The following is a 26,832-nucleotide window of genomic DNA, read 5'->3' on the forward strand; positions in this document are numbered from 1 at the left end:
TATCCTGATATGGAAACTAAAGAATTACAAAACAATCTTGACTTTCATATTTAAAAGATAATTAAATGCCAATATGAATGATGTTGTCACTGGTGAGGTGTTGAAAGGTAATTAAAGTAAAACTTTTTTGTTTCCTATATGTATTTTTCTTGGATCTCCTGCAAGACAATTTTCACCTTCCCTTTGTGATCAGAGCCGTCCCAGGACTTCAGGGGCTTCCTACCTACAGAATTTATTAAGAGTTCCCCCTGATCCCACCTCCACAGAATCATTTCTTCTGAAGGGTTCCCCTTCCATGAGTGAACTCATCCAAGGGCATCGGCTCAGCAAGGAAAAAAGGTTAACCGTGGCTCCACCAGGTAAACACTTTTTCCTTGGGTGCATGTGATGCAAATGACAGTTAAGTAGACAGCTTTCCTCTTACTCAGCCCACCTTGCAAGTTGAACTGTGACGACATGGGACTTCCATCACTGAAGTGAAAGCTCATTTACAGTTAGCATCCTGTTTTCTCTTTCCACAGCCAGATACCAGGCATTCTCCAGTAATTTTTTTCCGTTAGCCTAGGAAAGAGAAGGAGGGTTGGAAGAATGGGATAGGCAAAGCGAAGTGAGCAGCAGGTACAACACAGGACATGTGTGCATCCCGTCTACAGTTCTGTAGTTTATAGCTGTCCCGTCGTGGTTAGTTTTTGTTTTCTCTGAACAATGTCAGTGTAATTTCAGCAAAGGGTGCCATATTTATAACACAGTTTTAAGGATAATTTCTTTTTGTAGTGACTCAGAATGTCCATATCTCTGACAGCTCTGCTCCTTGGGAACATTCAGGTTTATTCTCATAGTGACACTTGATACTTTCAAGTGCTCCACAGTTTACTTTAGCTTTATTGTTTTGTACCTTTTCTTTTTTTTTTTCCCTACATAAAGGTCTAAATAAAAGTGTGGTTTATGCTTCATATGGACTATCCCTTGTAAATATAGACTATCCCTTGTGAAGTCCCTGCACAGATCAGAGGTAGAAAATAAGTCCATGAAACAAAATAACTACAAGGACAGCCATTGCCTGTCTGTTGCAGGAAATATAAAATTAAAATGAGCTAAAATATTTGCTAGCAGTTACAAGACCAGGAATTTCACACGAATGTCAGTGGTTTTGGCCTTTTGAAAGATTTTGGGATATGTAGCAGCTCTAGGCTGGGTCTGTATTCACAATTGCCAGCTGTGCTGTTAGATGGGGTAGACTCTATACTTTCCCATAGTCCCTACCACTCCCTATTGATTGTACCCAGCTCTCTGTACTTTTTCCTGTATCTTCTTTCTTCCACCTAGTCTCTGAGAGTGCCACATTTGCCAATTTTTTTTTTGAAAATTTAAACTTCAAATTCATCTTAATTACTTTTTGGGAACCCCAGCCTTTGAATCTCTATATTCTTCTCTGATTTATGCTATTAGCATAGTGATTGGGATCAGAATATGTGGTCTAGAAAGCTGCAGAGATGCCTTAGTGGTTAAGAGCTCATGTTGGTCTTGCACGAACCTGGGTTTGTTTTCCAGTACCCACATAGTTGGTGGTTTATAACCATCTGTAACTCTAGATCCAGGGGATTAGACACCATCTTCTGACCTCCATGGACACCAAGCATACACATGGTTCACATACATATATACAGGCAAAACATACATGAAAATAAAATTAATAAACAATACAAAAATTTCTTAAAATGTGATCTTATAATATACAGCACATGTTTACTGTTCTAAGAATTTTTGAAAGAATCTGTAATACTAATGATTTAAATGGTATAATAGCTAGAATTCATGCACTCAGACATATTTTACATGCATATATACACCTATGCACACATGCACGTCTATACACACATACATACATATACACTTATATACATCTATGCACAAACATACATATATTCACATGTATAGATACACACATAGAAGTAATTAATCTGCTGAGCCTTTTTGCTTTCATAACCTACTTCCTATTGTTTTATACTAGTTAAGAAAGTACCTGAAGAAAAAAAAAAGAAAGCACCTAAAGTATTTTGTGAGCCACCAAAGTGGTGATGACTTTTCAGGGTACCTAATATAGGTAAAACTCATTAAAAATCTTTCTAACTTTTCAAATGGATTTAGTAGTACTGCCTTCTTAGAAAATAGCTGGTATAATTAATAAGTAATTCATTTGTATTTAAATATAAAGTAACATATTAATAAGATTAAAAATTAATGAATATTAGCAGTAACTATTTTCATCATTGTATGACTATTTGGTCCTTATGTCCATGAATATGTATTTACATCATTATCATTACATTGTAGACACTATTAATATCATGTCATAAACTTTTTCATGTTGCTACTTAGTTTTACTTTTAAGATTAATTATTGTATCTTTTTTAATAAATTTTTTAAATTAATTTTACATACCAACCACATATTGCCCCTCTCACCCCTCTTCCCACTTCCCCTCAGCCTCCCCCACCCTGGCCCATCCCTCCTCCCCTCCTCCTAAAGGGTAAGACCTCCCATGAGGAGTCAGCAAATCCTGGTACATTCAGTTGAGGCAGGACCAAGCCCCTCCCCCTTGCAAGGGTGAGCAAGGCGTTCCACCATATGTAATGGGCTCCAGAAAGCCAGCTCATACACCAGGGATAGATCCTGACCCCACTGCCAGGGGTCCTTCAAACAGACCAAGCTACACAACAGTCTCCTGTATACAGAGGGCTAGTCCGGTCCCATGCAGGTTCCACAGCTGTTGATCTAAAGTTCATTAGTTCCTACAAGCTTGGTTCAGTTGTCTCTGTAGATTTTTCCATCATGCTCTTGACTCCCCTTGCTCATATAATCCTCCTTCCCTCTCTTGGACTAGACTCCTGGACCTTGGGGAACACTCCTCCACTGTTGGTAGGAGTGCAAACTTGTACAGCCACTTTGGAAATCAGTATGGTGACTTCTCAGAAAATTGGGAATCAATGTACCTCAAGAGCCAATGATATCACTCTTGGGCATATACCCAAGAGATGCCCAATCATACCACAAGGACACTTGCTCAGCTATGTTCATGGCAGCATTATTCAAAATAGCCAGAACCTGAAAACAACCTAGATGCCCCTCAACCAAAGAATGGATAAAGAAAATGTGGTACATTTATACAATGGAGTACTACTCAGCAGTAAAAACAATGGCATAATGAAATTTGCAGGCAAATAGATGGAACTAGAAAAATTTCATCCTGAGTGAGGTAACCCAGACTCAGAAAGACAAACATGGTATGTACTCACTCATAAGTAGATACTAGATGTAAAGCAAAGGATAATCAGACTATAACCCACAGCTCTAGAGAAGCTAGGAAACAAGGAGGACCCTAAGAGGGATGCATGGATTGCCTTGGGAAGGGGAAACAAATGAGATATCCACGAGTAATTATTGTTTCTGTCAAAATTTATTTTTATTATTTTAAAATTATGTGTATCTATATGTATGAACAAGGGTGTAGGTGCCCTTGGAGGTCAGAAGAGGGCATTGGATCCCCTGGAGCTAGAGTTTCTGATGGTTGTGAGCCTCCCAACAAGGATGCTGGGAACAGAGCTTAGGTACTCTAAAAGAACAGTATGAACTTTTAACCACTAAGCCATGTCAGTATTCCTTTGTATTTTATTTTTATTTCATATTCTATCGTCACATCAATTATTCTTTCCACTCTTATCCATTATTTTGTGTATATAGGATCCTGCTTGGCATAGCTTCATATTTTCAACTTCTCATCCTTTTGGTCTTGGGCTCAGAAGTAAGATGATAGGTTAAAGGTTGAATATCTTTATGGTTTTTGCTCTGTTTTGGTGTTGCTTTAGAAAAGTTGTATTATTATCCTATCTGGCCTATGAAACTTTCCACACATTCTAAATATTTCTAATTCTTTACATACTCTATAATACCTTCAGCCTTAAGATACTTAGCATACATGGGTGAAAGTACCACATTGTCTTAAATTCTTTAGTTTTGAGAAACCAGAAAAAATATTTAGATATGAGTACTATATACAAGATGAAAGCTATAAATACTATGGAATTCAGAATTATCAATAGATCTAAAAGTTGCTTTCATGAAAACTTAGCTTGTTGATCAACTTTGTATTTCTAGCCATTTATTTGTAGTTAAAATAATGGTAGAGGAAAGAAAGTAAATTGTTATAGCCTGAGGAATAATTTCTATTACATATCATGAAACCAACCAATTTACTTGTATATTTATTAATAATTTCTTATTTATGTATATGAGTGTTCCACCTACATATATGTCTACATGCATACCTAATATAGGCCTTGAAGCTAGAAGAGGGGTTCATCTTCCCTGTTACTAGAGTTACAGATAATTGTGAGCTGCCAGGTGGATACAGGGGATCAAAACCTGGTCCTATGGTAGATCAGCCATCTACCTATCCCCAAAATCAACCAGTTTAAACTTTAATAAATTCTTATCAGATGACTATTTTTTAAAAGGTTCTAGTAGTGAAATTACTATAGAAATTGATTAATCATACACACCAAGCATAGTTTCTAGAAATATCTACTTTATTGACAATATGTATTAATTTTATTAATATGAAATATTATTTGAGTCATATTTATTTAGTTTTATTTATGGCTTTAGTATAAATTATTGACTATTATAAAAATTTCTGACAGATAACAATATATATTAATCATTTTTAAGGGGAAGTTCCCTATTTTAGAATTTTTTGATAATCATTTTGTAAAATACATGTATAACATATTTTATTTTAATAAACAAATAAAGATGTTTATTTTTCTGTTGAGGATTCTTGATGTAATTATATAAATAAAATTATATTTATATAATTATATAAAGTGAAATTAATACTTTTTTATCCTTAGGTTGAGAAATTGACAGATAGAGCTCACTTAAAAATTTAAGATAGAGAACATGAAATGTTTTTGCCTTCTATAATAAACACATAAAAAACATACTTAATAAGTTCATTTTTATGAGATGGTCAGCATACAATCCCACCTTCTTTTTTATTGTTAATTAATTTTTTTCCAGCCCCATCACAGTTTCCCCTCCCTTCCTCCTCTCTTCCTAGTCCCTCCCCCTACCTCTCCTCTCCCCCAAACCCCCAATCCCTTCCTCTTCAGGAAAGGGCCGGCCTCCCATGTATATCAGCGAGCCATGGCATATCAAGTCGCAGTAAGACTAGGCACCGCCTCTCCTATTAATGCTGGAAAAGGCAACTCAGTAAGGGAAAGGGTCCCAAAAGCCGATAACAGAGTCAGAGACAGCTCCCACTGGTAGGAGTCCCACAGGAAAAACAAGCTACACAATTGTAATATATATGCAGAAGGCCTAGTGACCTAGGCCATGCAAGTTCTCTGGTTAGCGGTTCTGTCTCTGTGATCTCCTATGAGCCCAAGTTAGTTGGTTCTGTGGGTTTTCTTGTGATCTCCTTGGCCCCTTTGGCTCCCACAATCCTTCCACCCTGTTTCTCACAGGATTCTCTGAGGTCCATCTAATGTTTGGCTGTGGATCTCTGCATCTGTTTCCATCAGTTGCTGGGTGAAGCCTCTCGGCTGATAATTAGGCTAGGCAGCAGTTTATGAGTATAGCAGAATATCACTAGGAATCAATTCATTGACTTTTTTTTTTTTTTTTGCCAGTCATGTTTGGTTCTATCCTAGTTCTCTGAACTGTCCAGCTTCTGGGTCCTGGCCCTCCAGGCAGTGTCAGGGGTAGTCTCAAGCTGGACCAGTCATTGGCTCTATGTCTGCCATTGCTAGGAGTCTTAGATAGGATCATCCTCATAAATTCATGGGAGTTTCCATTGCCCTAGTTTTCTAGCTCATCTCAGAGATTCCCCCATTCCAGTTGTCTTTCCCAGGACACTCTCCCTCCATCCTCCCCCTACCTAATCCCTTCTGTTCCCATGCCTACCTCCTCCATCCAGATACACCCCCATTCACCTGTGATGTCTATTCTATTTTCCCTTCACAGTGAGATTCATGTGTCCCCCTTGAGCCTTTCTTGTTACTTATCTTCTTTGGATCTTTGGATTGTAGCATGTCCATCCTTTACTTTACGGCTAATATCTACCTATAAGTGAGTACATACCATGTGTGTCTTTCTGAGTCTGGGTAACCTCACTTGGGATAATATTTCTAGCTCCATCCATTTTCTGGCAAATTTCATGGTGTCAATGTTTTTAACAGCTGAGTAATACTCCATTGTGTAAATGTACAACACTTTATTTATTCCTCAGTTGGTGGACATCTAGGTTGTTTCCAGTTTCTGGCTACTATGAATAAAGCTACTATCAGCATAATTGAAGAGGTGTCCTGATAGTATGGTAGAGCATCCTTTGGGTATATGCCCAGGAGTGGTACAGCTGGGTCTTGAGATAGGTTGATTCCCAATTTTCTGAGAAACAGCCATATAGATTTCCAAAGTGGCTGTACAAATTTGCACTCTCACTTGCAATGGAAGAGTATTCCCCTTATTCCACATCCTCACCAGCATGAGCTGTCACCTATGCTTTTGATCTTAGCCATTCTGACAGGTAAGATGGAATCTCAGAGTTGTTTTGATTTGCATTTCTCTGATGGCTAAGGATGTTGAACATTTTTTTAAGTGCTTCTTGACTGTTTGAGATTCCTCTGTTGAGAATTCTCTGTTTAGTTCTATACCTCCATTTTTAAAATTAGATTATTTGCTTTGCTGATGTCTAGTTTCTTGAGTTCTTTATATATTTTGGAAATCACCCCTCTGTCAGATGTGGGGTTGGTGAAGATATTTTCCCATTCTGTAGGCTGCCATTTTGTCCTTTTGATGTTGTCCTTTGCCTTACAGAAGCTTTTCAGTTTCATGAGGTCCCATTTATTACTTGCTTATCTTAGAGTCTGCATGACTGGTGTTTTGTTCAGGAAGTTGTCTCCTGTGCCAATGTGTTCAAGGCTATCCCCCACTTTCTCTTCTCTTGGGTTAAGTGTATCTGATTTTATGTTGATGTCTTTGATCCACTTGGACTTGAGTTTTGGGTCTGATCCTTTTGGGAGGAATTCCCCCTCCACCCCCAAGTTTTGGGGAAGAATTCTGGCCCTGCCTGTGACTTTAGTTCAGCCATTACTGAGTCAGTCTCCAAAATCTCATAGTTTCTCATAGTGGCAGTTGACTTTCTGTTAATTTTTAAGATATTTATACTAATTTATGTGTATAGATGTTGTACATGCATATATGTAAGTGCACCATACGTATGCAGTGCCCATGAAGCCAGAAGAGGGTGTCAGATCCCCTGGAATAGGATCTAGTTACAGACTATTGTGAGATGCCATATGATTGCTGAGAACCAGACCCAGATCCTCTTGCAAGAGCAGCAACTAGTACTAACTGCTGATCCCTTCATTCCAGCCCCTTAACTTCTTGTTCTTGATATTATGAATCTCCTGGCACATACTCACATGTGCCCCACCCAATGCTCTGTTACCAGCTAAGTTGAGAAGTGATTCTCAATTTTGATGAGATTGAATCAAAATGGATTCTGTGGTGAAAGAAGTTTATAATCAGACAGCAGATGTAGATCTCCATAAATTACCAGTTATTCCATATTGATGCCCTAGCTAGTAGTTAGGCCTAACTAGTGATAATAGCAACTATCTTACCATTTAATCATTAAATAAAACCAGCCCACCAGGCTATATAAGGAATTAACACATTTCACAAGTAATAGATACCATTTTTGTATTAAGTACCTGATTTTGCAATACTTTTACAAGATGAATAACAAATTCCAAACTTTAAAAGCAATTTTCTACTCTGTTCTTGAATTAATAACCTAAGCAGTTTTGTGTTTATGCTGTTTTCCACAGAAGAATTTTTCCTTAGCTGCTTTGCTTTTTTACATTATTTTGAGTGTCGTCATTGCTGTGTCCCTCCCTCTCTCTGTCTTGTGTTTCTCTTGCTTCTTTGACAGCATTTATGGGCTAATGTGAGAGAACAGTGTTGTTCTCAAATCTGATTTTTGTTCTATAATATTTTGTACTTTGCTGATTTGAAAATCAGCTCACCAAAACACATTATCCTTAGACATGCAGCCATTGCTTTAGCTCTGTAGTCAACATATGCACATTTTTACAGTAAAAATTGTCTTTTACATTTCACTATGTTCAAACAACTAGCCCATTTTTCTGTTATGTTACAAACCTTATGTTATTAACCTTGTACCAAAACCATGTTTCTTTTATTAATCTATTTGTTCACTCATTCTTCAAAATGTAACAAAATTATCTGGTATGTGTCAGGTACTTTTCTTGGCTTTTGATATATAGTAGTATTTAAAGCAGTCATCACAGTTGTTTTTCATTAAAATCAAAATGTGGTAAGGGAGATAGGCAGGCAAACAAATAATGATTAAGTTAATAGATATTCTTATAATAAAAAAGAAAATTAGAAATATTAGTGATATTTTCTCACAAGAGACACCCTGTATGTATGTGTGTGTGTGTGTGTGTGTGTGTGTGTGTGTGTGTGTGTGTGTGTGTATGTATTGCTTAGACTTTAATAAGGAGAGACTAAGGATGCAGTAGTAAGAAGGGAAGTAGAGATGCAGATGTGGGCAGTATAGGAGTGCAGGTGTGGGCAATGAGAAAACAGGCAGTGAGTAGGCAGAAGTGCAGATCAATGAGAACAGAGAGGGAATCGATTGTACAAAGCCATGAGCATTTGGTTAGAACTTGGTCAGGAGTTGAAATGATTGAAAATACTGGAAGGGATTAGAAAACAGAGGTCTTGATGGATGTAAACAGACTCTACGCCTTGGGTTCTGATAACAGGCTTATTTTTATTTTTGTTTTTAACCTGTAGTTTTATTTTATATGTTTAAGTGTTCTGCCTGCATATATGACTGTGTTCCATGTGCATGATGGAGAGGCCAAAAGAAGTCTTTGACTTCACTAGGGCAGACAGTTGTGAACCATCTTGTGGGTGTTGGGAATCGAACTGGGTCTTCAAGAAAAGCAACCAGTGCTCTTAACCACTGAGCCATCTCTCCAGTACCACAGCTAACAGTTTTAAAAATAGGACCATGTACTCATTATATAAAGCAATCAGGATGTCATCTGGGTGATGAATAGGTTGAATGTGTGTAACACCTGAGTAAAGAAGCAAGTTTGGTTACAAAGTGAAATTTAGTGAGTCCTTTGTGCATACAGCCTGTTTTTATTGCCTCTGCCCCTTCATCCTTCTTATTTTGTATGCGGAAAGACCTTGGTGAACATTACTTAACTCTATTTCCTCAACTAACAGTCTTAGTAGTTTGTTCTTCACACATTTATTTTTTTTATAGAAACCTTTCTATTTATGTGTTTTCCTCTTCTATCACTGTCCTGCATTTCCTTGACATAGTGGAAATAGTAATTCTGTTTAAATTTGTGGTCTCTCTTCATCTTCTTTTTGGATGAGAGAACTCTGGGCCTAGTGCATGTTAAATGCATTCTCTACCATTGAACTATACCCTCAGCTCAAACTTTTAACCTTTTAAAGTTGTGGGTTTTTTTAGTTTGCACAGAGTTCTTCCTGTAGATGATGGCTTAGGCATTGCATGTCTATGTTTTTGTATTTGCCAACACAAAAGTTAATTCAAAATACTAATTCACTCATGGTCTAGCAGATAATGGAACACTTGCCTAGCATTCTCAAGACTTCAGATTTATCTCCACAAAATTACCAGCCATGCTTTGAAAAGCTATTTCTTTCTATCTTGTCCCAATATAGTACACAATTAAAAATCAATTCAGTTTTCAAATTGTAGTGAGTCACAAATGGTGTGCATGATATTTTTTTACACTTTGAGGGTTAATGATGAGAAATTTCATTGTAGGAGAGTATAATACTTTCAGTGTCTCCTTTTTAAAGTATTTCTTTGGAAATTTTGCTTCTATGGGAAATCTTTTAGCATAGAATAATCTTGAATTGTACGTTCCTGTGCAATATTAAGTAAGATTATTGTCTGACAGATAGATTCTGTTTCTCACTCTAATGGCAGACAACTAATAGAATACTGAAAAAATACAGTAGTTTGTTTCTCTAGGTATTTCTGTATTTTCCATATCTAATGAATATCAAATATCCTCAAATTTAGCCTGATGTTTTTAACAATTTGCTTCACAAGAATATTTTCAAACTTTCAGGCTGGGGAAATGGTTCCATAGGCAAAGTGCTTGCAGTATAAGAATGAGGGCCTGAGCTGGGATTCTCCAGAGCACACATTAGAAGCAGGCATGGTAGTACACGTCTGTATCCTCAGTGCTGTGGGGAAGGGCAGAGACAGTGGATCCTGAGGACTGGCTGCCAGTCAGCCTAGCAAAAATGGAGAGCTCCAGATTCAATGAGAGAGCCTGTATCCAACTCTCTTCCCTTGAGTAACATTAACTTCTGTACATACACATGTATTGGCAAGTGTACCCACACACATATAAGAATACCACACACATACACAATAAATAAAGAATATTTTTAAATTCTAAGATTTCAATCCTTTTATTTTCTTATAAAGGGTGTAAACTATATGTATCATATGCATCAGTTTTACCATCATACACATAGGAGTTAACACTATGAAGTCTTTTCTGGTATCATCCACTGGAACGAACCAGTAACTTTGTCATTTGTGCCCACATCGGACTGCTTTCTCTTGTTTGCTCCTTGTGGGTCTGAAACTCTGATCTTGGAATCTCAGGATTGCACATGTACCTGGAATACCTGAAGTACCAGAAACTCAGGATCGCACAAGTGTCCTGAGTCACACAGTAGATACTGTGTTGAAAAATATGGGTATTAATTGTGTACAGTATCTCAAGATAGTCAGTTTATTTTTGTTAGCTATACATGAAGTTATCCTGATATATAATATAGTGTATTTCAGATATAGCTTACTATAGATGATTAATTAAAAGCTATTTAGCAGCTGGGCAGCGGTGGTGCACATCTTTAATCCTAGCACTCGGGAAGGAGAGCCAGGCAGATCTCTGTGAGTTTGAGGCTAGCCTGGTCTACAGAGCAAGATCCAGGACAGGCACCAAAACTACACAGAGAAACCCTGTCTCGAAAAAGTCCTCCCAAAAGAAAAGCTGTTTGGCAATTTTCCAGTTTTATTTCTTTATGTAGAAAGTAGTCCTTTGCCATAAATGTACCCACCCAACTCTTTTATCTTTCTAGAAGCATTCTATACATATGCAAGCATGTAGATGTAACCAATCGTCTTATTAAAATAAGAAACACAGAGCCAATGTAAAAGAGAAAGCCGAGAGGTCAGAGCTCAGAGATAAAATCTTACCTCCTGCAGTGCTCCTAGCTTCCCGGAGAGAGAGTTACTTCCTGTTTGTCTGTGTTTAAATAGTCTTTCTGTTCTGCCTTCTCATTGGTTGTAAACCCAACCACATGACTGCCTCATCACTGCCTGTAAGTACCGCCCTCCAGGTCTTAAAGGCGTATGTCTCCAATACTGGCTGTATCCCTGAACACACAGAAATCTACCTAGCTCTTCTAACCATCACGCTCTTGCTATGGCTCTAATAGCTCTGACCCCAGGGCAACTTTATTTATTAACATAAAATTAAAATCACATTTCAGTACAAATAAAATATCACCATATTTCCCCTTTTCTATTTTAATAAAAAGAAAAAAGGCAAAAGATTATAACTAACAAAAGAAAAACTATACACAAAAGTACAATAACTATATACAATATATACAATTAACAAATACCTAAACGATGTCTAGTCCATTTGTATTTGACAAATCAGAGAAAATAATTCCCTTATCTATCCTACTTTAGTAAGTCCAAAATGTATCTAACTCACTTTCTATCCTAATTAATCTTCAACTATAACTAACTAATCTTCAATTCCCTCAGAGACCCAAGAAGGAAATAATATTAGCTAACAAAAATAAAAACAGGAAGTGCACAAAAGCAACTTCCAAAAATTTTGTGAGTCGACAGAAACAGCCAGCTGCCTGGACAGTCACCTGAGGTTTCTCCACAGTGTTGGGGCATCATCTTCAGCCTATAGGCTTATTGTATCTGACAGACTCATTTGTGAAGTAGGTTGTACACAAGGTCAACAGTTCAACCTCACATTGGGTGAGAGCAGTCCATGTACCAGAAACACCTGAATTCCACTAGTGTCATGTCATGATTCAGGATTTTAAATTCTGGAAATTGTTGATAGTTTTTGAATTCAGCTGTCCATTCTTCTTGGCTGTGTATATATGGCTTCATCTCAGCATCCCCTTCTTCTCCACATCCCTCTATTAAATGCCAGTCTACTATTGAGAGGCGTGGTGAGCTTTCATTTGCTGTTCCATTGCACAACAGAAGCCATCGGCCCACTGCCTGCTCAGCTGCCTTCTAAGAAAAGGGCACTATACCTTTTCCAGATTGTGAAGGCCACTTCAGGGATGGTGCCATATTGTCCTGGCCTCAGAAGATGCCTTCTGATAAAGCCATAACCACACTTGTTTTGGCAGGAATCGGTAGTCCTTTGTTTCGTGTTCTGTCTGTCCATTTTGTCCTGTTGATTTGAGGATACTTTGTTGTCCAGTGGCTAACTTTTGCCACAATGAAAATTAACTCCATATGCAGTTTCTTCAATGCCCATATTTTCTCTGAAGTAGATTGATACTGCCAGGAGCCGACATGTCTCAAAAAAGAAAAATTTCTAAGTTATTAAAACATTTTAAATGCCATATTCAGTAGATCTCTGAAGGGTTTGAAGATGACCTGTCTAAAATATATCTGCTCAATTTTTAAAACATATCTAATATGACTACAATTTCTATTGTAATGTCTAACTACTTTCATTTCTTTATATCCTAATAGTTGGTAATAATGTAAAGTATTTAAAACTAGTAATTGTCTTTTTCTTTTCTTTTCTTTTCTTTTCTTTCTTTCTTTCTTTCTTTCTTTCTTTCTTTCTTTCTTTCTTTCTTTCTTTCTTTCTTTCTTTCTTTCTTTCTTTCTTTCTTTCTTTTTTTAAAACAAGAACCTTAAATCTAATCTCCTTTGCTTAGCCTTTTTCCTAACCCTTGACAACAACTTGTAACCTACCCCCCTAAGTAATGAAAATTATCCCAGACCCAAAACCCATTAAAAAGACCAAAAAAAAAAAACCACCCGCCCCACACCACCTCTTTGGGAATGTGGGCGTCATTCTTAAAATTGCTTCCTGCTGGGTATGGGCGAAGTTATCTTTATCCTGAAAGAAAAATTTTAGGTTAATTGTCAAATTCTAGGAAAGGTAACTATATCCTTCATTATTATCCAGTCTGTGTATAATGCCAAAGTTCAGGGTTTATCTCAAGTCCTTATTCAAGTAGTCTTTGAGACTGGATCATCTCAGCTAGTCATCTCAAAATTGCTCTGATCACCTTGTAGTTCAAAGCTGATCTGTAGATGATGTTTGTCAGTTCAGTGATATTATTATTGTCCACGTGGAATTGTTGTTGTTGTGGTGGGGCCCCATCTTCTTCCCGGAGACTTCAGTTGATGTTAGGCCTGGCCGTGATTTCCTGCAGAAAACTGATAAGAGACTCGAACACAAAGACATATATATGCAGCTAATTGAAGCCTTTTTTCTAGAATTAGTTAGTACTCTATATGACCATTCATATCTTAACAAAGTTTAAAATGTATATGTATATATTAATCTTGTAAATTTTGATATAAAATTTATACTTTAAGAAAAGTTTAAAGAATCAGAATAGAATCAAAGAGTTGAGATTAGTAATAGAATAGTCCCTTAATTAATTTGGCTTTTGTCCTGTCCCATAGCAGAAAATGGCTCTTTTATTCTGGCATGATACAGGGAGTTTGCATTTTCCTTTTAACAACATGCTTGAGTTTAAAGAAGGAGAGAGCCATTCTCCAACTCCAAAGTCAGCTTTAAATTTTAATTGAACTGGGACTATTAGAAGACCAATAGTGTTAAATCTTTAGAGAAAAGCAGAAACAAACATTTAGGAAGACATAAAATTTTTTTAGATTATATATACCCATAAGCCGTTTCACTTTGTTTCCTGGGATAGATGATTTGTCCCTTTTCTTCAGTTGTCTCATTTGTCCTGTGTTCTTCAGATTCCCTAACCATCATTCTCCTAAAAGACAAAAACAAAAACCTTTCCATCTACATTTATAAATACAAATGTATATTTATATATTTATTATTAACAGCATCGGTACAACCATAAACATGGTTATGCATGCTGTTTTTCATATTATATCTCCCTCTTTCATATCAACTCGTCTTTTTGTTTATTTTTAGCCATAGGAAAATATCAAAGGGAAGAAAAATCTTGAAGAAAGCTTTAAATATTTCCCTGTGTAAAATTGGAGTATTTCTTCCCAAATGACAAAAATTATAGCTGTCAGACTGTGCAACCTTTAGACTAGAGCTATCAATATTAGCAAAATGTATGCTTTTAAATTCTGTAGTAGGCACATTAGAAAAATAAGAAGTAATTCATCTTAACTTTAACAGTATATATTTACCATAGTCATCATAGCATTTCAATAGGAGAGTCCACTGTCTCCTGTGTACTTACAGCACATCTTGGTTTGAACCAGCCATGTGCCAACTCTCCAGTAGCGTTGTGTACAGTTTGAGACTTTATTTCCTGTACTTTTGATTAACAGAATTTCTGAATGTAAATGTAACTTTTGTTTTTCAATGTGTTTTTGTGGCTTGCTTAAAACTTAATATGTATACCAGGCTGACCTCAAACCCATAGACATTTACCTGCCTGTGCCTCTGGAGTGCTGGAAACACCAAGCTCAGCTAATTGTAACTTTTGATAACTAATATCTTTCTGGTTTTGCGTGTGTGTGTGTGTGTGTGTGTGTGTGTGTGTGTGTGTGTGTGTATGGTTTTTCAAGACATGATTTCTCTGTGTAACAGCTCCAGCTGTCCTGGAACTTACCTTTGTAGCCAGGCTGACCTCAAACTCAGATATCACCCGCCTCTGCCTCCAAGTGCTGGGATTAAAAGTGTATGTCACCACCACCTGGCTTAATATTTAATTTTAAAAATAATACTTAAGATGGTTTATAATTTGTCTTTGATATTGAACTATTGGATCAGTTATTTCCTGCTGCATATGAGTCTTCATTTCCCCCGCCACTCTGGTTTATAGTATTGCTCTGCCATATACATTAAATGTTTGCATATCCTTTTCTACCTTTTGTGTTACTAAATCTCATTTGCATTATAGGAACTTAATTCCTGATGTTTACATAGATGCTAAAAAGATGTATTCTTTAATGATTTTTAGAATATTAAAATAGCTTTTTAAAAAATGGTATAATCGTCAAATTGGGGAAAGGCTCTATTTCTTATTTTAGGCAGGGAGCAACTTAAAAATGTTCAAAGTATATCTTGTCATTTTTAAATGACACTATATAGACTGAAAGTATACCAATCTCTTTCAAGGTAAGTTCTTAGTGCGTTCCTTCTTCCCAGAATGAAAGAAAAGATAAGGACGATACTGAGTAAACCATTCCTTACCTTAAAGTGGATCCAGTTAACAAATAAGGCAGTGATGGAACATCTGATAACCACAGTTCTGTCACTCTTGATATTTTATTTTATTTTTGTTTACTACTACTTTTTGTCAGATATCCCTCTCCAGAACTTGCATTTTTTAATATTCCATGTTCAGAATATGAGCTTTATAAGTGAAATGAACTATGATAGAAGGATATAATTCCTTAATTACTGGAGAGATCAATACGATAATTAACTCCACATCAGGAGTTTGCACAGAACATTAGATTATACTTTTTAGTCTATGATATTTACTATTACCATACAATTTAAAGTTTGAAATTTTAAATCATATTAAAATTTTACTAAACCCATGAAAATTGTGATTTCCTTATTTAAGTCTTTAAAGAAAAGAGTGAAATGTATCCACTAAAAATGAAAAAAAAAACATTTTTAAAATATTCTTAATTGTTTCATATTTAGAGAGCAAATGAGTGATTAAGGTGTACTTATATTTACCAAAGTCTACCCACATCATGCTGAAAATCAAGGCCCCTAGAATGAGACTGTGTCTAGAGGGTCAATATCTAGAAGAGATACCCTGTGACATATATAAGGCTCAGGAAATCTCAGTCAGTAACTCCTGTCATCTCTACTTTCTGATTCACCAAAAAAAAAAACCAAAAAAAAACCAAAACAAAACAAAAAACAACAACTATCAACCTGGAGACACAAAGCCCAAAAGAGACATTTTTAGAGTTTGTTCCAGATCACAGATTCTGTTTTAAATTTACTGAAATGACAACCTCTAGTAATAAGAAACTAGTACAAATACAGTCTGAAACTATTAAACATTTTATACTGCTGCCTTTTTCCTGTTTGTACTCACCACTTTCAAGTCAGAGAACAGTCTTTATTCTAAATTGCAGTTAATTGCTTACCTGTAACTCCTGACCTTTAGTTTTTCTGGTATCTTTTGTGCCAGGGGTGTTGATACTACAGTGTTTTGCCCTTGGTATTGCTTTCATTCCAAAAGTCTGCTTGTAAAGAAGAGTTCTGGTGGCTAGCTATACCCTTCCCCACTATATTTCATAAGGAAATGGCCATCAATACCTTCCATGCTATTAAATTATTTTATACTATTCAATTTAGTCTGATGCACTCATCACTTATAGTCTGCTGTTTGTTCTTATGTCATGTTGTAACACTATTTATTGAAAAAAGACCTTGAGGCTATATGGCTTTACCTGAGTTTTTATATGCAACATGTACCTTGCAAAGGGTCCTTTTCTATCTGAGAAAACATACTAAGAGAAAGCCGTAGTTGGTACCAAAAGAAGCCATTCTGTAGGATAACTAGCTGTTTCTTCTGTCTGTCTAGGCCCATATACATAAAAGAGATACACAGTGAAGAAACCATTAAGGGACTTCTACCAGTACTGAGGCTGTTGTTTGAATTTGTTATTTTTCTCCATTATTGGATCTGGGGATCATTTTTAAAAATTATATTTTTCTTTTCTTATTTCCTCTCCCCTCTTTCCTTTAGGGTCTTACATAGCCCAGGCTGGCCTCAAAATCACTATAAAAGCCAAGAAGGATGATCTTGAACTTCTGATCCTCCTGCCTCCACTTCCTTAGTTATAGAATTACATGTGTATTCCACCATGCCTTATTTATACTGTGCCAGGGATCAAACCCAAGACTTTGTGCATACTAGACAGCCAATTAAGCTGCATCGTGTTTCTAAAAAGATATGTAAAATATTTCAGTACTTTATAGCATAGTTCCCAAGCAAAGGCATTATTTTAAAAGAAAAATTAAAACATTCATTTCCTAGTATATAAAACACACCCCTTTTTCCAAGTTTAAAATATATGCCAGGTATGGTGGTGTATATCTATAATTCTAGCACCTGGGAAAAAGGAAGGAGGATTCAAGTTCAAGGCCAACCTGAACTACGTAGTGAGTTAGAATGCAGCCTAGGTTATAGCAAGTCTCTGTTGAAGAAAACTAACTTATTATGAACTGGATACACAGGCAAAACGAACAGTATTCCTGGAATCACTATGAATTTTTATAGTGTGTTAGATTTTTATTTTTGTCAAAACATTTATTATTTTAAAATGTAACTACATTTTAAATAGTGTGTAAAGACTTACAATCCAATTCATTAATGCTTTTTAGTGTTTGTCAACATAGCAGGCCCCGAAAGTCCTCTGAACTATTGTATTGAGTAATGAACCTGTACATACAAATTCTAGATTTAAGGTCCCTTTTGAGTTCTGTGTAGCAGGAATCTCACCAGTTTCTCAGCTGGTCCTGTTTCCTCAGACTGGAAGCCTTTTTGTCCTCATATCCGAATGGCTCTCAGCTGAACTGTGCTGCTCAAAACCTAAAAGCTTAACCAGCCAAATGTTTCTAGTTTCTGGTCCTCACGCCTTATATACCTTTCTGCTTTTTACCACCACTCCCTGGGATTAAAGGTTCGCTTTCTGGGATTAAAGGCATGATGAGTCACCATGTCTGGCCATTTCCAATGTGGCCTTGAACTCACAGAGATCCAGAGGGATCTCTGCCTCTGGAATGCTAGGATTAAAGGTGTGAGTGCCACCATTTTCTAGCCTTTGTATCTAGTGGCTGTTCTGTCTCTGACCCCAGATAAGTTTATTAGGGTGTACAATATTTTGGGGAACACAATACTACCACAATTCTGAGTGCATTTGGTAGGGGCTACAGATATGAACATGCTGTAAAATGTGTGTAGTTGTGATGCCCATGGAAGGCCTTTTCTGGCTACTTTCTATTCTTTGGTTTTCAATGATATGTTGAAAATATGGCTACATAGCATTTTTAGGTAAACTAAAGTGACCTAGGATTTCAACTTGTATAGCTAATCAACTAGAAAAGTTCATAGTGTGCTGTAGTTATAGTCATTAGAGGACTTGTAGCAACCCTGCAACCCTATGAGATTTCTCTAGCATAGCTATATGTTCCTCTTCTACACACTATTTAATCATTTGTTGATCTTGTTTAGATTTTTGTGATTTAAAGTGTTATGTTTAAAAGGTATAAGATAAAAAGGAAAAGCACACCTCAAATGATTGATTTTCTTTCTTTCTTTGCTGGCTTTAAAATATTTCAAGTTGGGCTTAGAAAATTACTCAGTTGGTAAAGTTTCTGTTGTGCAAGCATGAGGACCTGAATTTGATCCCCAGAACAAGACATGCTTGTGTATGCTTTTAAGTCAGCCTCAGGATGGGAGAGGAATAGAGACAGGTAGATCGACCCCTGGCACTAATTGGTCAGCCAGCATAGCCAAAGCCCTAAGCTTCATATTTAGAAAGATACTACCCCCTCCACCCATAAAAGCACAAAGTCATAAAGACAGGATATAGTCAAGTCATTGCCCTTTAGTAACCACCTTTTAGCTAAAAATAATGTCAATTTTACATAGATTCTAATGTAACAATTTTGTGAAGAGTACCCATGAAAGTTAAATGTGTTTTGGCTTTAGTCATTACTGGAGTTCAGAAATTATCTTATTCATTTTTGAATTTAGATTATTATGTCCATAAATCAGATCTCCTTCACACAGGCTGCCTCTAGAGTTTTTCCCATGTGATCATATCACTTAGCAAATATCGTTTAAAATGGGCTAGATTCTGTTACTCTTAAACAGTAACTAAAATTTTTCATTTAAATATTTATGTAAAGTATATTTTGTAAGGTAGTGACCTAGAAAAGGACTGCCATTTTAACTGAATTCACTTTTAGTGGATGTAAAAACTGAAGGGATTTTGTTAGCTTTTTTAATTGGAAGGGACTTTTCTCACTCTAAAGACTTGTCTGCTGCTCTATTGTTCACCATTTTCCAGTTTTTAAATCTAAACTGATCCCTAGTTTTTAATCCCATTTAAGATTATATCTTACTACTAATATAAACTCAGTCTATGACCAAACTGGTCATAAGGATTGAAATTATATATATAGAATAGGAACATGTACCATTTTTTTCTGGTCCTGCATTACCCAGATCCTTGGTACAGGTACCCAGTGAGTACACTGTTTAATTCATCTTGTATACCTGTTTTTGGCTGTTTGAGCAGTCTGTTCTTTATCTCCATTCATAGGATACTTTGAAAAACAGTACTGATCTTTACTCTGGGTAGGTATTTATGGAGTAAGCCATACATAATAAAATTAGAATCAGTTAAACATAATTTTTTTCTCTTTTATGCACTACTTGACATCAAAAGCAAAAAGAGGTAAGTTTGTTATAAACATGTAGGTGAACCATATTTCCCTTAATAGATTATTCCTGACTATCTTTGCCTGACTTAAATTTCCACAGATCAATAGTTTTACATCAAGAAGCTTATCATTGCAAATCCTTTTTAAAATATATGTAAAAATTGGATTTTTAAAAATGCTTTTTAAACATATTGCTGTTCCTATAAATTTTGATTTAGTTTAAGTGTTAGGACATTTGGAAACACTTAATTTAGTTTGGATTATTGTTTGCCTGATAATGTATATTACACATTATAAGAATTCCTTTCTTAATATAAGAAAAAGAAAAACAGAACAAAAGAACACCACAACAAACCAAACCAAGAAACAGCTGATATTGGGAAAGTCTTTAATTTTGAGATACATTGAATTGCAGAAGAAGATTCGAAACTTCTCAGAACGTTCTCCAGTGCAATGATTTAAAAGAGAAGAAAATTATTAAATAAGAAAATCAAACACATTTCATTGAGTGGTATCTCAAGAATTTTTCCTCATCTGATATCTATCTTTATAACTGAACTTTTTAGTGAACTTCTGGGTATAATTTGTTTAACTTATTTCTATCTGTGTCATTGATGATGAATTAAGACATGAAATGATTATCTGGATTTGATACATGCTAAATAACTTTGCTTACCAAGAATTAACTGCCTTATTATCTTGAGTTAACTGTGCCAGCTTGCATTGCTCTTGAGAAAGTTATTTCTAAACAAAGGGTCATGTTTAAAAAGGTGTTTAATTGGTATGAGAATCTGGCAACACAGTGTACTTTTACCTCTTGGTGCCACTGTAAATAATTACTCTCTCTCCCTTTATCATCTATTTCTATCATGCTCATGATTTATTCCTAAATTGTTCAGAAGCAAAAAGGTGCAGACAATTTGTTTATTTCTCTTTTGTAAGATTTGCATGGATTTTTCTATAAACATTGTTTGTTTTATTGACTAGCCATATGGCAAGTCTCATGAAAGTTTTTGTCTAATCTGTAAACAAAAAAAAATCTTCTATACTTAGCAAACAGTTTTAATACTTACCAGAGTATGATAAGCTTGTATGCTGTTGTCATTTAGGGAAGACAGAACCAGATGCTTTTTAAAGGTTTGTTACTTTGCCTGGATATTTCAACAGTTCTGTAGTTTTTGTCCTTTGAAGAATTTTAATGCATAATAACTTTCAGACTATCAAGGACATAATGATATAATGGAGTTTGCTGTCTTGAACACTGAGTGTCTGGTGCTATAAATTAGCAGATTATACCCCAGAGAAGTTGGAAATTATGCTATCATTTTATCAGTGGCTACTTTCATAGAAACTAAAGTGTTTCTAGGATATGTGATATAATTGACAAAAAGGGATGAGATAGCCAACTCTATGTGTTTGATTATAAAATAGCAAATGGTCATAGCTACCTGTTTTTATTAGTGTTGATATACCATTAACTCATTACTGAATTTTTGAAAACATTTTACTTACTACAATTAGTATTTATGTGTTTCTATCACACCCTCTTATTTTCCCTTCTATAATATTTCTATCTCAAGTTTTTCATGCTTGCCTGTTATTTTAGTTGGTGTACTTGGGAGTCCTTAAGACTACTTAAGTAGTGTACTTGATGCTTCTTTCTGTTAGTTCATGAACACACTATTAATAACTTTGTGGATTTAGTGAGGAATAATTTAGTATTGTTGTTATTGATACATCTTAAATGATAATTTAAAAATTATTTTCCTGACTTGTTTACAATTATCAAAAGAAAAATTAATATTACTACATTAACTTCAAGATCTTTATTATTGCTATTCCCTCTTTCTTGTCCTTTTGTTATAAACATATTTTGATGGCAGGAATGTTTGACTCACAAACTCTTTCTTCCTCAAGTGGATCTATCAAACATTTACAAAGTACTCATAAAGAAAAAATTTACAGATCCTTTAAAGGAAGTGGAGTCAGTACACTAGTAAATATTTTGCATCACATTATAAACTACTGTGGGGAAATAAGTAACCTTAAGGCAGTTACTTCCTTTGGTTGGAAGACATTCTTCAACAAAATTTGCCAACAAAGGCTGGTGGAGGCAAGTGACGATGGAGCTTGAAGAAGTCAGACATTCCCTTCTGGGATGCTGGAATGCTGTCACAAACTGGATGGCTCTGAACAGTCTGAGAGAGACGGAACATTTCAGATGGACATAAAAATAGGAGCAAAGGCTTTTGGAAATAGATTCTTTTTTTTTTTTTTGAATAGCTTTTTAAGTTTTCATGAATAGACAGATATAGCTGGAAAGTAGTAAAAACTCCAGACAAATTTGACAATTTCCAGGAGACTGAAGAATGACTTGATGCTTTTGAAAATATAGCCAAGAACAGACATCTCAACTAGGGTCATCATCAGTCAACTGCTCAGCTTGACAGTCCTTTTCAATGTTTTGTCACCATGTTATTGGAGTATTTTTTTTCCTTTGAAGAATTTAATGGTATTTTCTCTAGAATCCCTGATTTTAGAATTAAAAAATATGCATGACATTTTAAATAGATTCTTTAAGTGTTTATTTTTTACCTTTCTTGCTTCACCCTTTACTTATTTCTTGCAGTGGAAAATCTCAGTCATGGCCAGATGTTCCTTTCCTTTGTCCTGTTGTCTAATCATTGGGCTCTGGGTTGTACATTTTCACAAACATTTTTTCACCTGATCTTCATGGGAATCCTGCAAGATTATTGTTTGATGTCTCCACTTATCTAGTAAATAAGGCTTAAAATTTGAAACTCAGAATAGTCAAATTCTTTTGCCACCTAGTGACTGGTCCACAGAGCATGAAGCCAAACACAATTTCTCTTTAAGTGCATGGCTCCATAGTGGAATCCAGGCTTAATGTGTTTGAGAACTAGGTTTAACCTTTGGCCCACCAGAGATAAATGCATACTATATTAGTTATTTTTATGTTTTCGTGATACAATTCCATGACCATAAGCAATGTATAGAAGAGTTTATTTTGGTTTACAATTCCAAAGGGAGAGTCCACAATGATAAGGAAGGCATGGCAGGAGGTGCCTGGATCAGGAAGTTTGCTGATCACATTTCAATAGAACACAGGAAGCAGAGAGAGCCAACAAGAAGTAGGGTTAAGCTATAAAATTTTAAAACCTGCCCACAAGAAGCACCACAAATGCAGGACCAAGGGATTAAATATGTAAGCTCATGGGATACTTTGTCATCCAAACCACAACAAATGCTTAGTTCTTTCTGATAGACTCTGAATACCAGGCAGAAAAGGAGACTTGAGCATCATAAGAGAGAGAAGGCAGTATAAAGAGACTGCCAGGAAATGGTGGCAGAAGCTTCACTGGCTAGAGGCAGGAAATACTTTATAGAATGCTCATCGTCTGTCATAGCAGGTCTATATGATCATCCCTGAGGACCTGAATGTGTCCAGAAGATTGTCTGTGATGATTACATGGAGAGTGTTTTTGTGCTGTTATCCACAACAGCAAACTCCTGTGCTTGTAAGCAGTGGCTATAATGATTCAGTTTTCTTATCTCCATGTACAGTGTATAGAAGTTTATTTTTTAGTAATGCAATTATCATCCAGATTTATACTTAGTAATGTAATTACGCACATGTCACATCTTGTCATCAGTTTAACTATCCCCAATAATATTTATTTGGTAGATTTTGCTTCTAATATATACATATACATATACATATACACATACACACATATACATATATATGCTGTTTGGAGTTTTTTTGGACTGAAGAAGTACTCTTGGCAGAAAGTGGGTGTTACCATTGCATCTACTTTAGAATACATAAAACAAAGGCTATGTTTTATGTAGATGCAAGTTTTCCTATATCCCACCTGGACCTGCAGCTGCTCAGTCCCAAGTAAACACATAGAGGCTTATATTATTTACAAACTGTATGTCCTATGGCTCAAGATTCTGGCTAGCTAGCTCTTTAATATTAAATTATTCCTATTAATCTATATGTTGCCACGTGGCCATGGCATTACCAGTCTGCTGGCATCTTGTTGCTCCTTTGGTGGCTAGTGGCTCTCTCCACTCTGCCCTTCTCTTTGTTTTTGAGAGAAACAAAATTTGAATTTTGGGCTCTCTTGAATTTCTCACCTGGATGTAAGCTTTCTTGCCATAGGCCAAAACAGCTTTATTTATTATCCAAAGGGAGCCACACATATTCATAGCATACAGAAAGACATCCCATAGCAGTTTTAGTTTTGGGGCTATAGTTACAATATACCACAGAGCGAGCAACTAACTTAACAAATTGTATTTATTTAATTTTCCACACAAAATACTCAAATTCAAGGTCAAGGTGCCTACAGTAGATGCCTACTGCATCCTCATTTGGTCCTCTGAGTTATACATATTCTTGTGTATCTTTGATCTCTTCCCTGCACAAGGATATGCATCAGATGGAAGTAGAACAAAACTCAACTAGCATAATTTTAACTGACCCTCTGAAGGTCTCATCTCCAAAACAACCCTATTTGAAGGTGTTGGGTTAAGGCTTTAACTTTGGGAGGACACAATTCATGCCACAGCAGGCTCCATGGGGCATTACACTGGAAGAACATGTGTAGACAATCAGAAACTTGGGCTTAAGTTTTAGCTCTGTCACTTACTTGGGCCCTGTGCTGATTAATTTTATGTCAACTTGACATAGGTTAGAGTCATTTGGGAAGATGGAAGCTTAATTGAGAAAATGCTCCTAATAGATTGGCCTGTGGGCAAGCCTTTGTGACATTTTCTTAATTAGTGATGGGAAGGTTCATCTCATGGTGTATGATACCACTCCTGGGTAGGTGGTCCTAGGGTGTATTAGAAAATAGGCTACATAAGGAAGCCATGGAGAACAAGCCAGAAAGCCACTATTGCATGGCCTTTGCATGGGCTCCTGTATCCAGGTTCCTTCCCTGACAGCCTTGGATGATGGATTACATGCTGTAAGGTGAAATAAACCCTTTCCTCCCCAAGTTTGTTTTTGGTCATGGTCTTTTATAATAGCAATAGAAATGCTAACTGAGACAGGCCCTAAAAAAAACAAAACAACAACAACAACAACAAAAAAAAACCCCTTTTGTTCTTTATAAAAGTCACAGAAAGTGACCAGGCATAAACTCCTCTACCTTTCTAAGCCTTATTTCTTTATTCTAAATAAAATTAAATCTATTTCAGTGTGGTGGTGCATACTTGTAATCATATTACTTGGAAGGATGAGACAGAAAAATACCAGCTTAAGACCATCGTGGGACCCTGTTTCAAAAGTTAAATTAAAAAGAAATAAAAACTATTTGATTGACTTTTTATAAAGATCAGAGGTCCTTGTATGCAAGGTATTTAGTTAATGTTTGTGTCTATAGAGCACTTTCTAAACATTACAAGTTATCATTATGTCTCATCTTTCTTGTTTTTCTACTTTCATTCTGTGTGTGTGTGTGTGTTTTTTTTCTGTCAACCAAAATCAGGTCTAGGTTTGCAGAAAAAAGAAAACAAAAGAGGTTGTCTCTATGCTTTCAAAATAATCCATAACTCTATCAACTTTTTATCAAGTAGATCTCATAAATATTCTTGTTTTTATAGTATTATTTAGTCCTCTGTTATTGAATATTGACTATTTGTTGAAAGTTCGTATTATTTTTGGTACAAAGCTATATCTATTTGAAAAGTGCACCAATGTCATTCTATGATAGGATTTGTTCAGATGTATTTATTAAAGTTATTATTAAAATGGTCTTAAAATATTATACCATTTTAACAATATAAGATAACCAAGTGTCTTACCAAGAGGCATGTATGCTCATTGAATCATGAACTTCCATTTCTCTTGTCTATTTTTCTAGCATGCCTGTTTTTGAAAATATGAGTTACTATTTTCAAGACATGAAAAGAGAAGCCAGATGTAGAGGCAATATCTATAATCCCAGCTTTCAAGAGGCTGAGACAGGTGAATCATGAATTGAGGCCAGTTGGGCCACAGAGCAAGTTACTGTCTTGAAAGGAATAAGAAGAGCAGTGAAATGAAATTTTTAAATTTTTAAAAAGACACCAAAAAGTCATGTGCATATGCAGCATAAATAAAGAGGTGCCCAGGGAGAAAGAGAATGTGGAAGCAATAGTATAGACACCTAAATGCGCCAGAGAGAATGTAGAAATACAGGGTTTTTTTTGGTTTTTTTTTTTTTTTTTTTTTGGTTTTTTTGGTTTTTCAAGACAGGGTTTCTCTGTGTAGCTTTGCACCTTTCCTGGGACTCACTTGGTAGTCCAGGCTGGCCTCGAACTCACAGAGATCCGCCTGTCTCTGCCTCCCGAGTGCTGGGATTAAAGGCGTGCACCACCACTGCCCGGCGAAATACAGTTTTTATACAGAAGAAACATGGTTTTCTAAATTTAATCCACAAACTTGAGCCTGATCTTTGGCAAATTTGGGGAAATGGATGGGTTCATCTGCTCAGTATACAGTGGTGACTGATAAAGGCTAGTTCATTAAGAATGACTTCTGCTAGACTAAGCTTCATTCTCATGCGTAAAGCCAGGGTAAGTGGTATGTCTGAATCTTGACAAACAACCAGCTGTTTAAAAAAATTTAAGGCAAATAGAGAATTAGTCATACTTTTTTTGCATTCATAATTGGTTGAAAGGGTAAAAAATCATCCATCAAAATTTATGAAATGTGTCTCTACTTAGCCCTATTGTTGCCAATATGAAATGAAGATATCAAAGTCAAATTACCACATTTTTTTGGCTTGATACATAAAAATAGGAGAGGGACTAATATATTAAAGGTGAAATGCATTAGGGATAAACATAAAACATTAAAAAGTAGGATCTGGAGTTGTAACTCAGTGGTAGAATGCATGCCTAGCATGCACAAGGCCCTGAATTCAAGTTCCAAACCACAAATAAATTATATAAACTATTTCATTGGAATTATAAACATATAGATCCTTAATTATATTAATAATGG

At 35.9% G+C, this 26,832-nt stretch overlaps 1 protein-coding gene across 7 annotated transcripts in view; it reads left to right on the top strand.

The window, feature by feature from the left end:
* Bicd1 (BICD cargo adaptor 1) overlaps window positions 1-26,832 on the top strand; it is a 195,824-nt gene that overhangs the window by 152,612 nt on the left and 16,380 nt on the right. Inside the window, exon 8 of one of the 7 annotated variants that reach the window (XM_006995906.4) lies at window positions 166-359. The exons of 5 other annotated variants lie outside the window; for them this stretch is intronic. In XM_006995906.4, the coding sequence (XP_006995968.1) occupies window positions 166-359 (194 nt within the window). Of the gene's footprint in view, window positions 1-165; window positions 360-26,832 lie in introns of those variants that run through there. One more of the 7 variants, XM_006995908.4, reaches the window with a different exon arrangement.

This window comes from Peromyscus maniculatus, chromosome 3, assembly GCF_049852395.1.
Source record: "Peromyscus maniculatus bairdii isolate BWxNUB_F1_BW_parent chromosome 3, HU_Pman_BW_mat_3.1, whole genome shotgun sequence".
Taxonomy (NCBI): domain Eukaryota; kingdom Metazoa; phylum Chordata; class Mammalia; order Rodentia; family Cricetidae; genus Peromyscus; species Peromyscus maniculatus.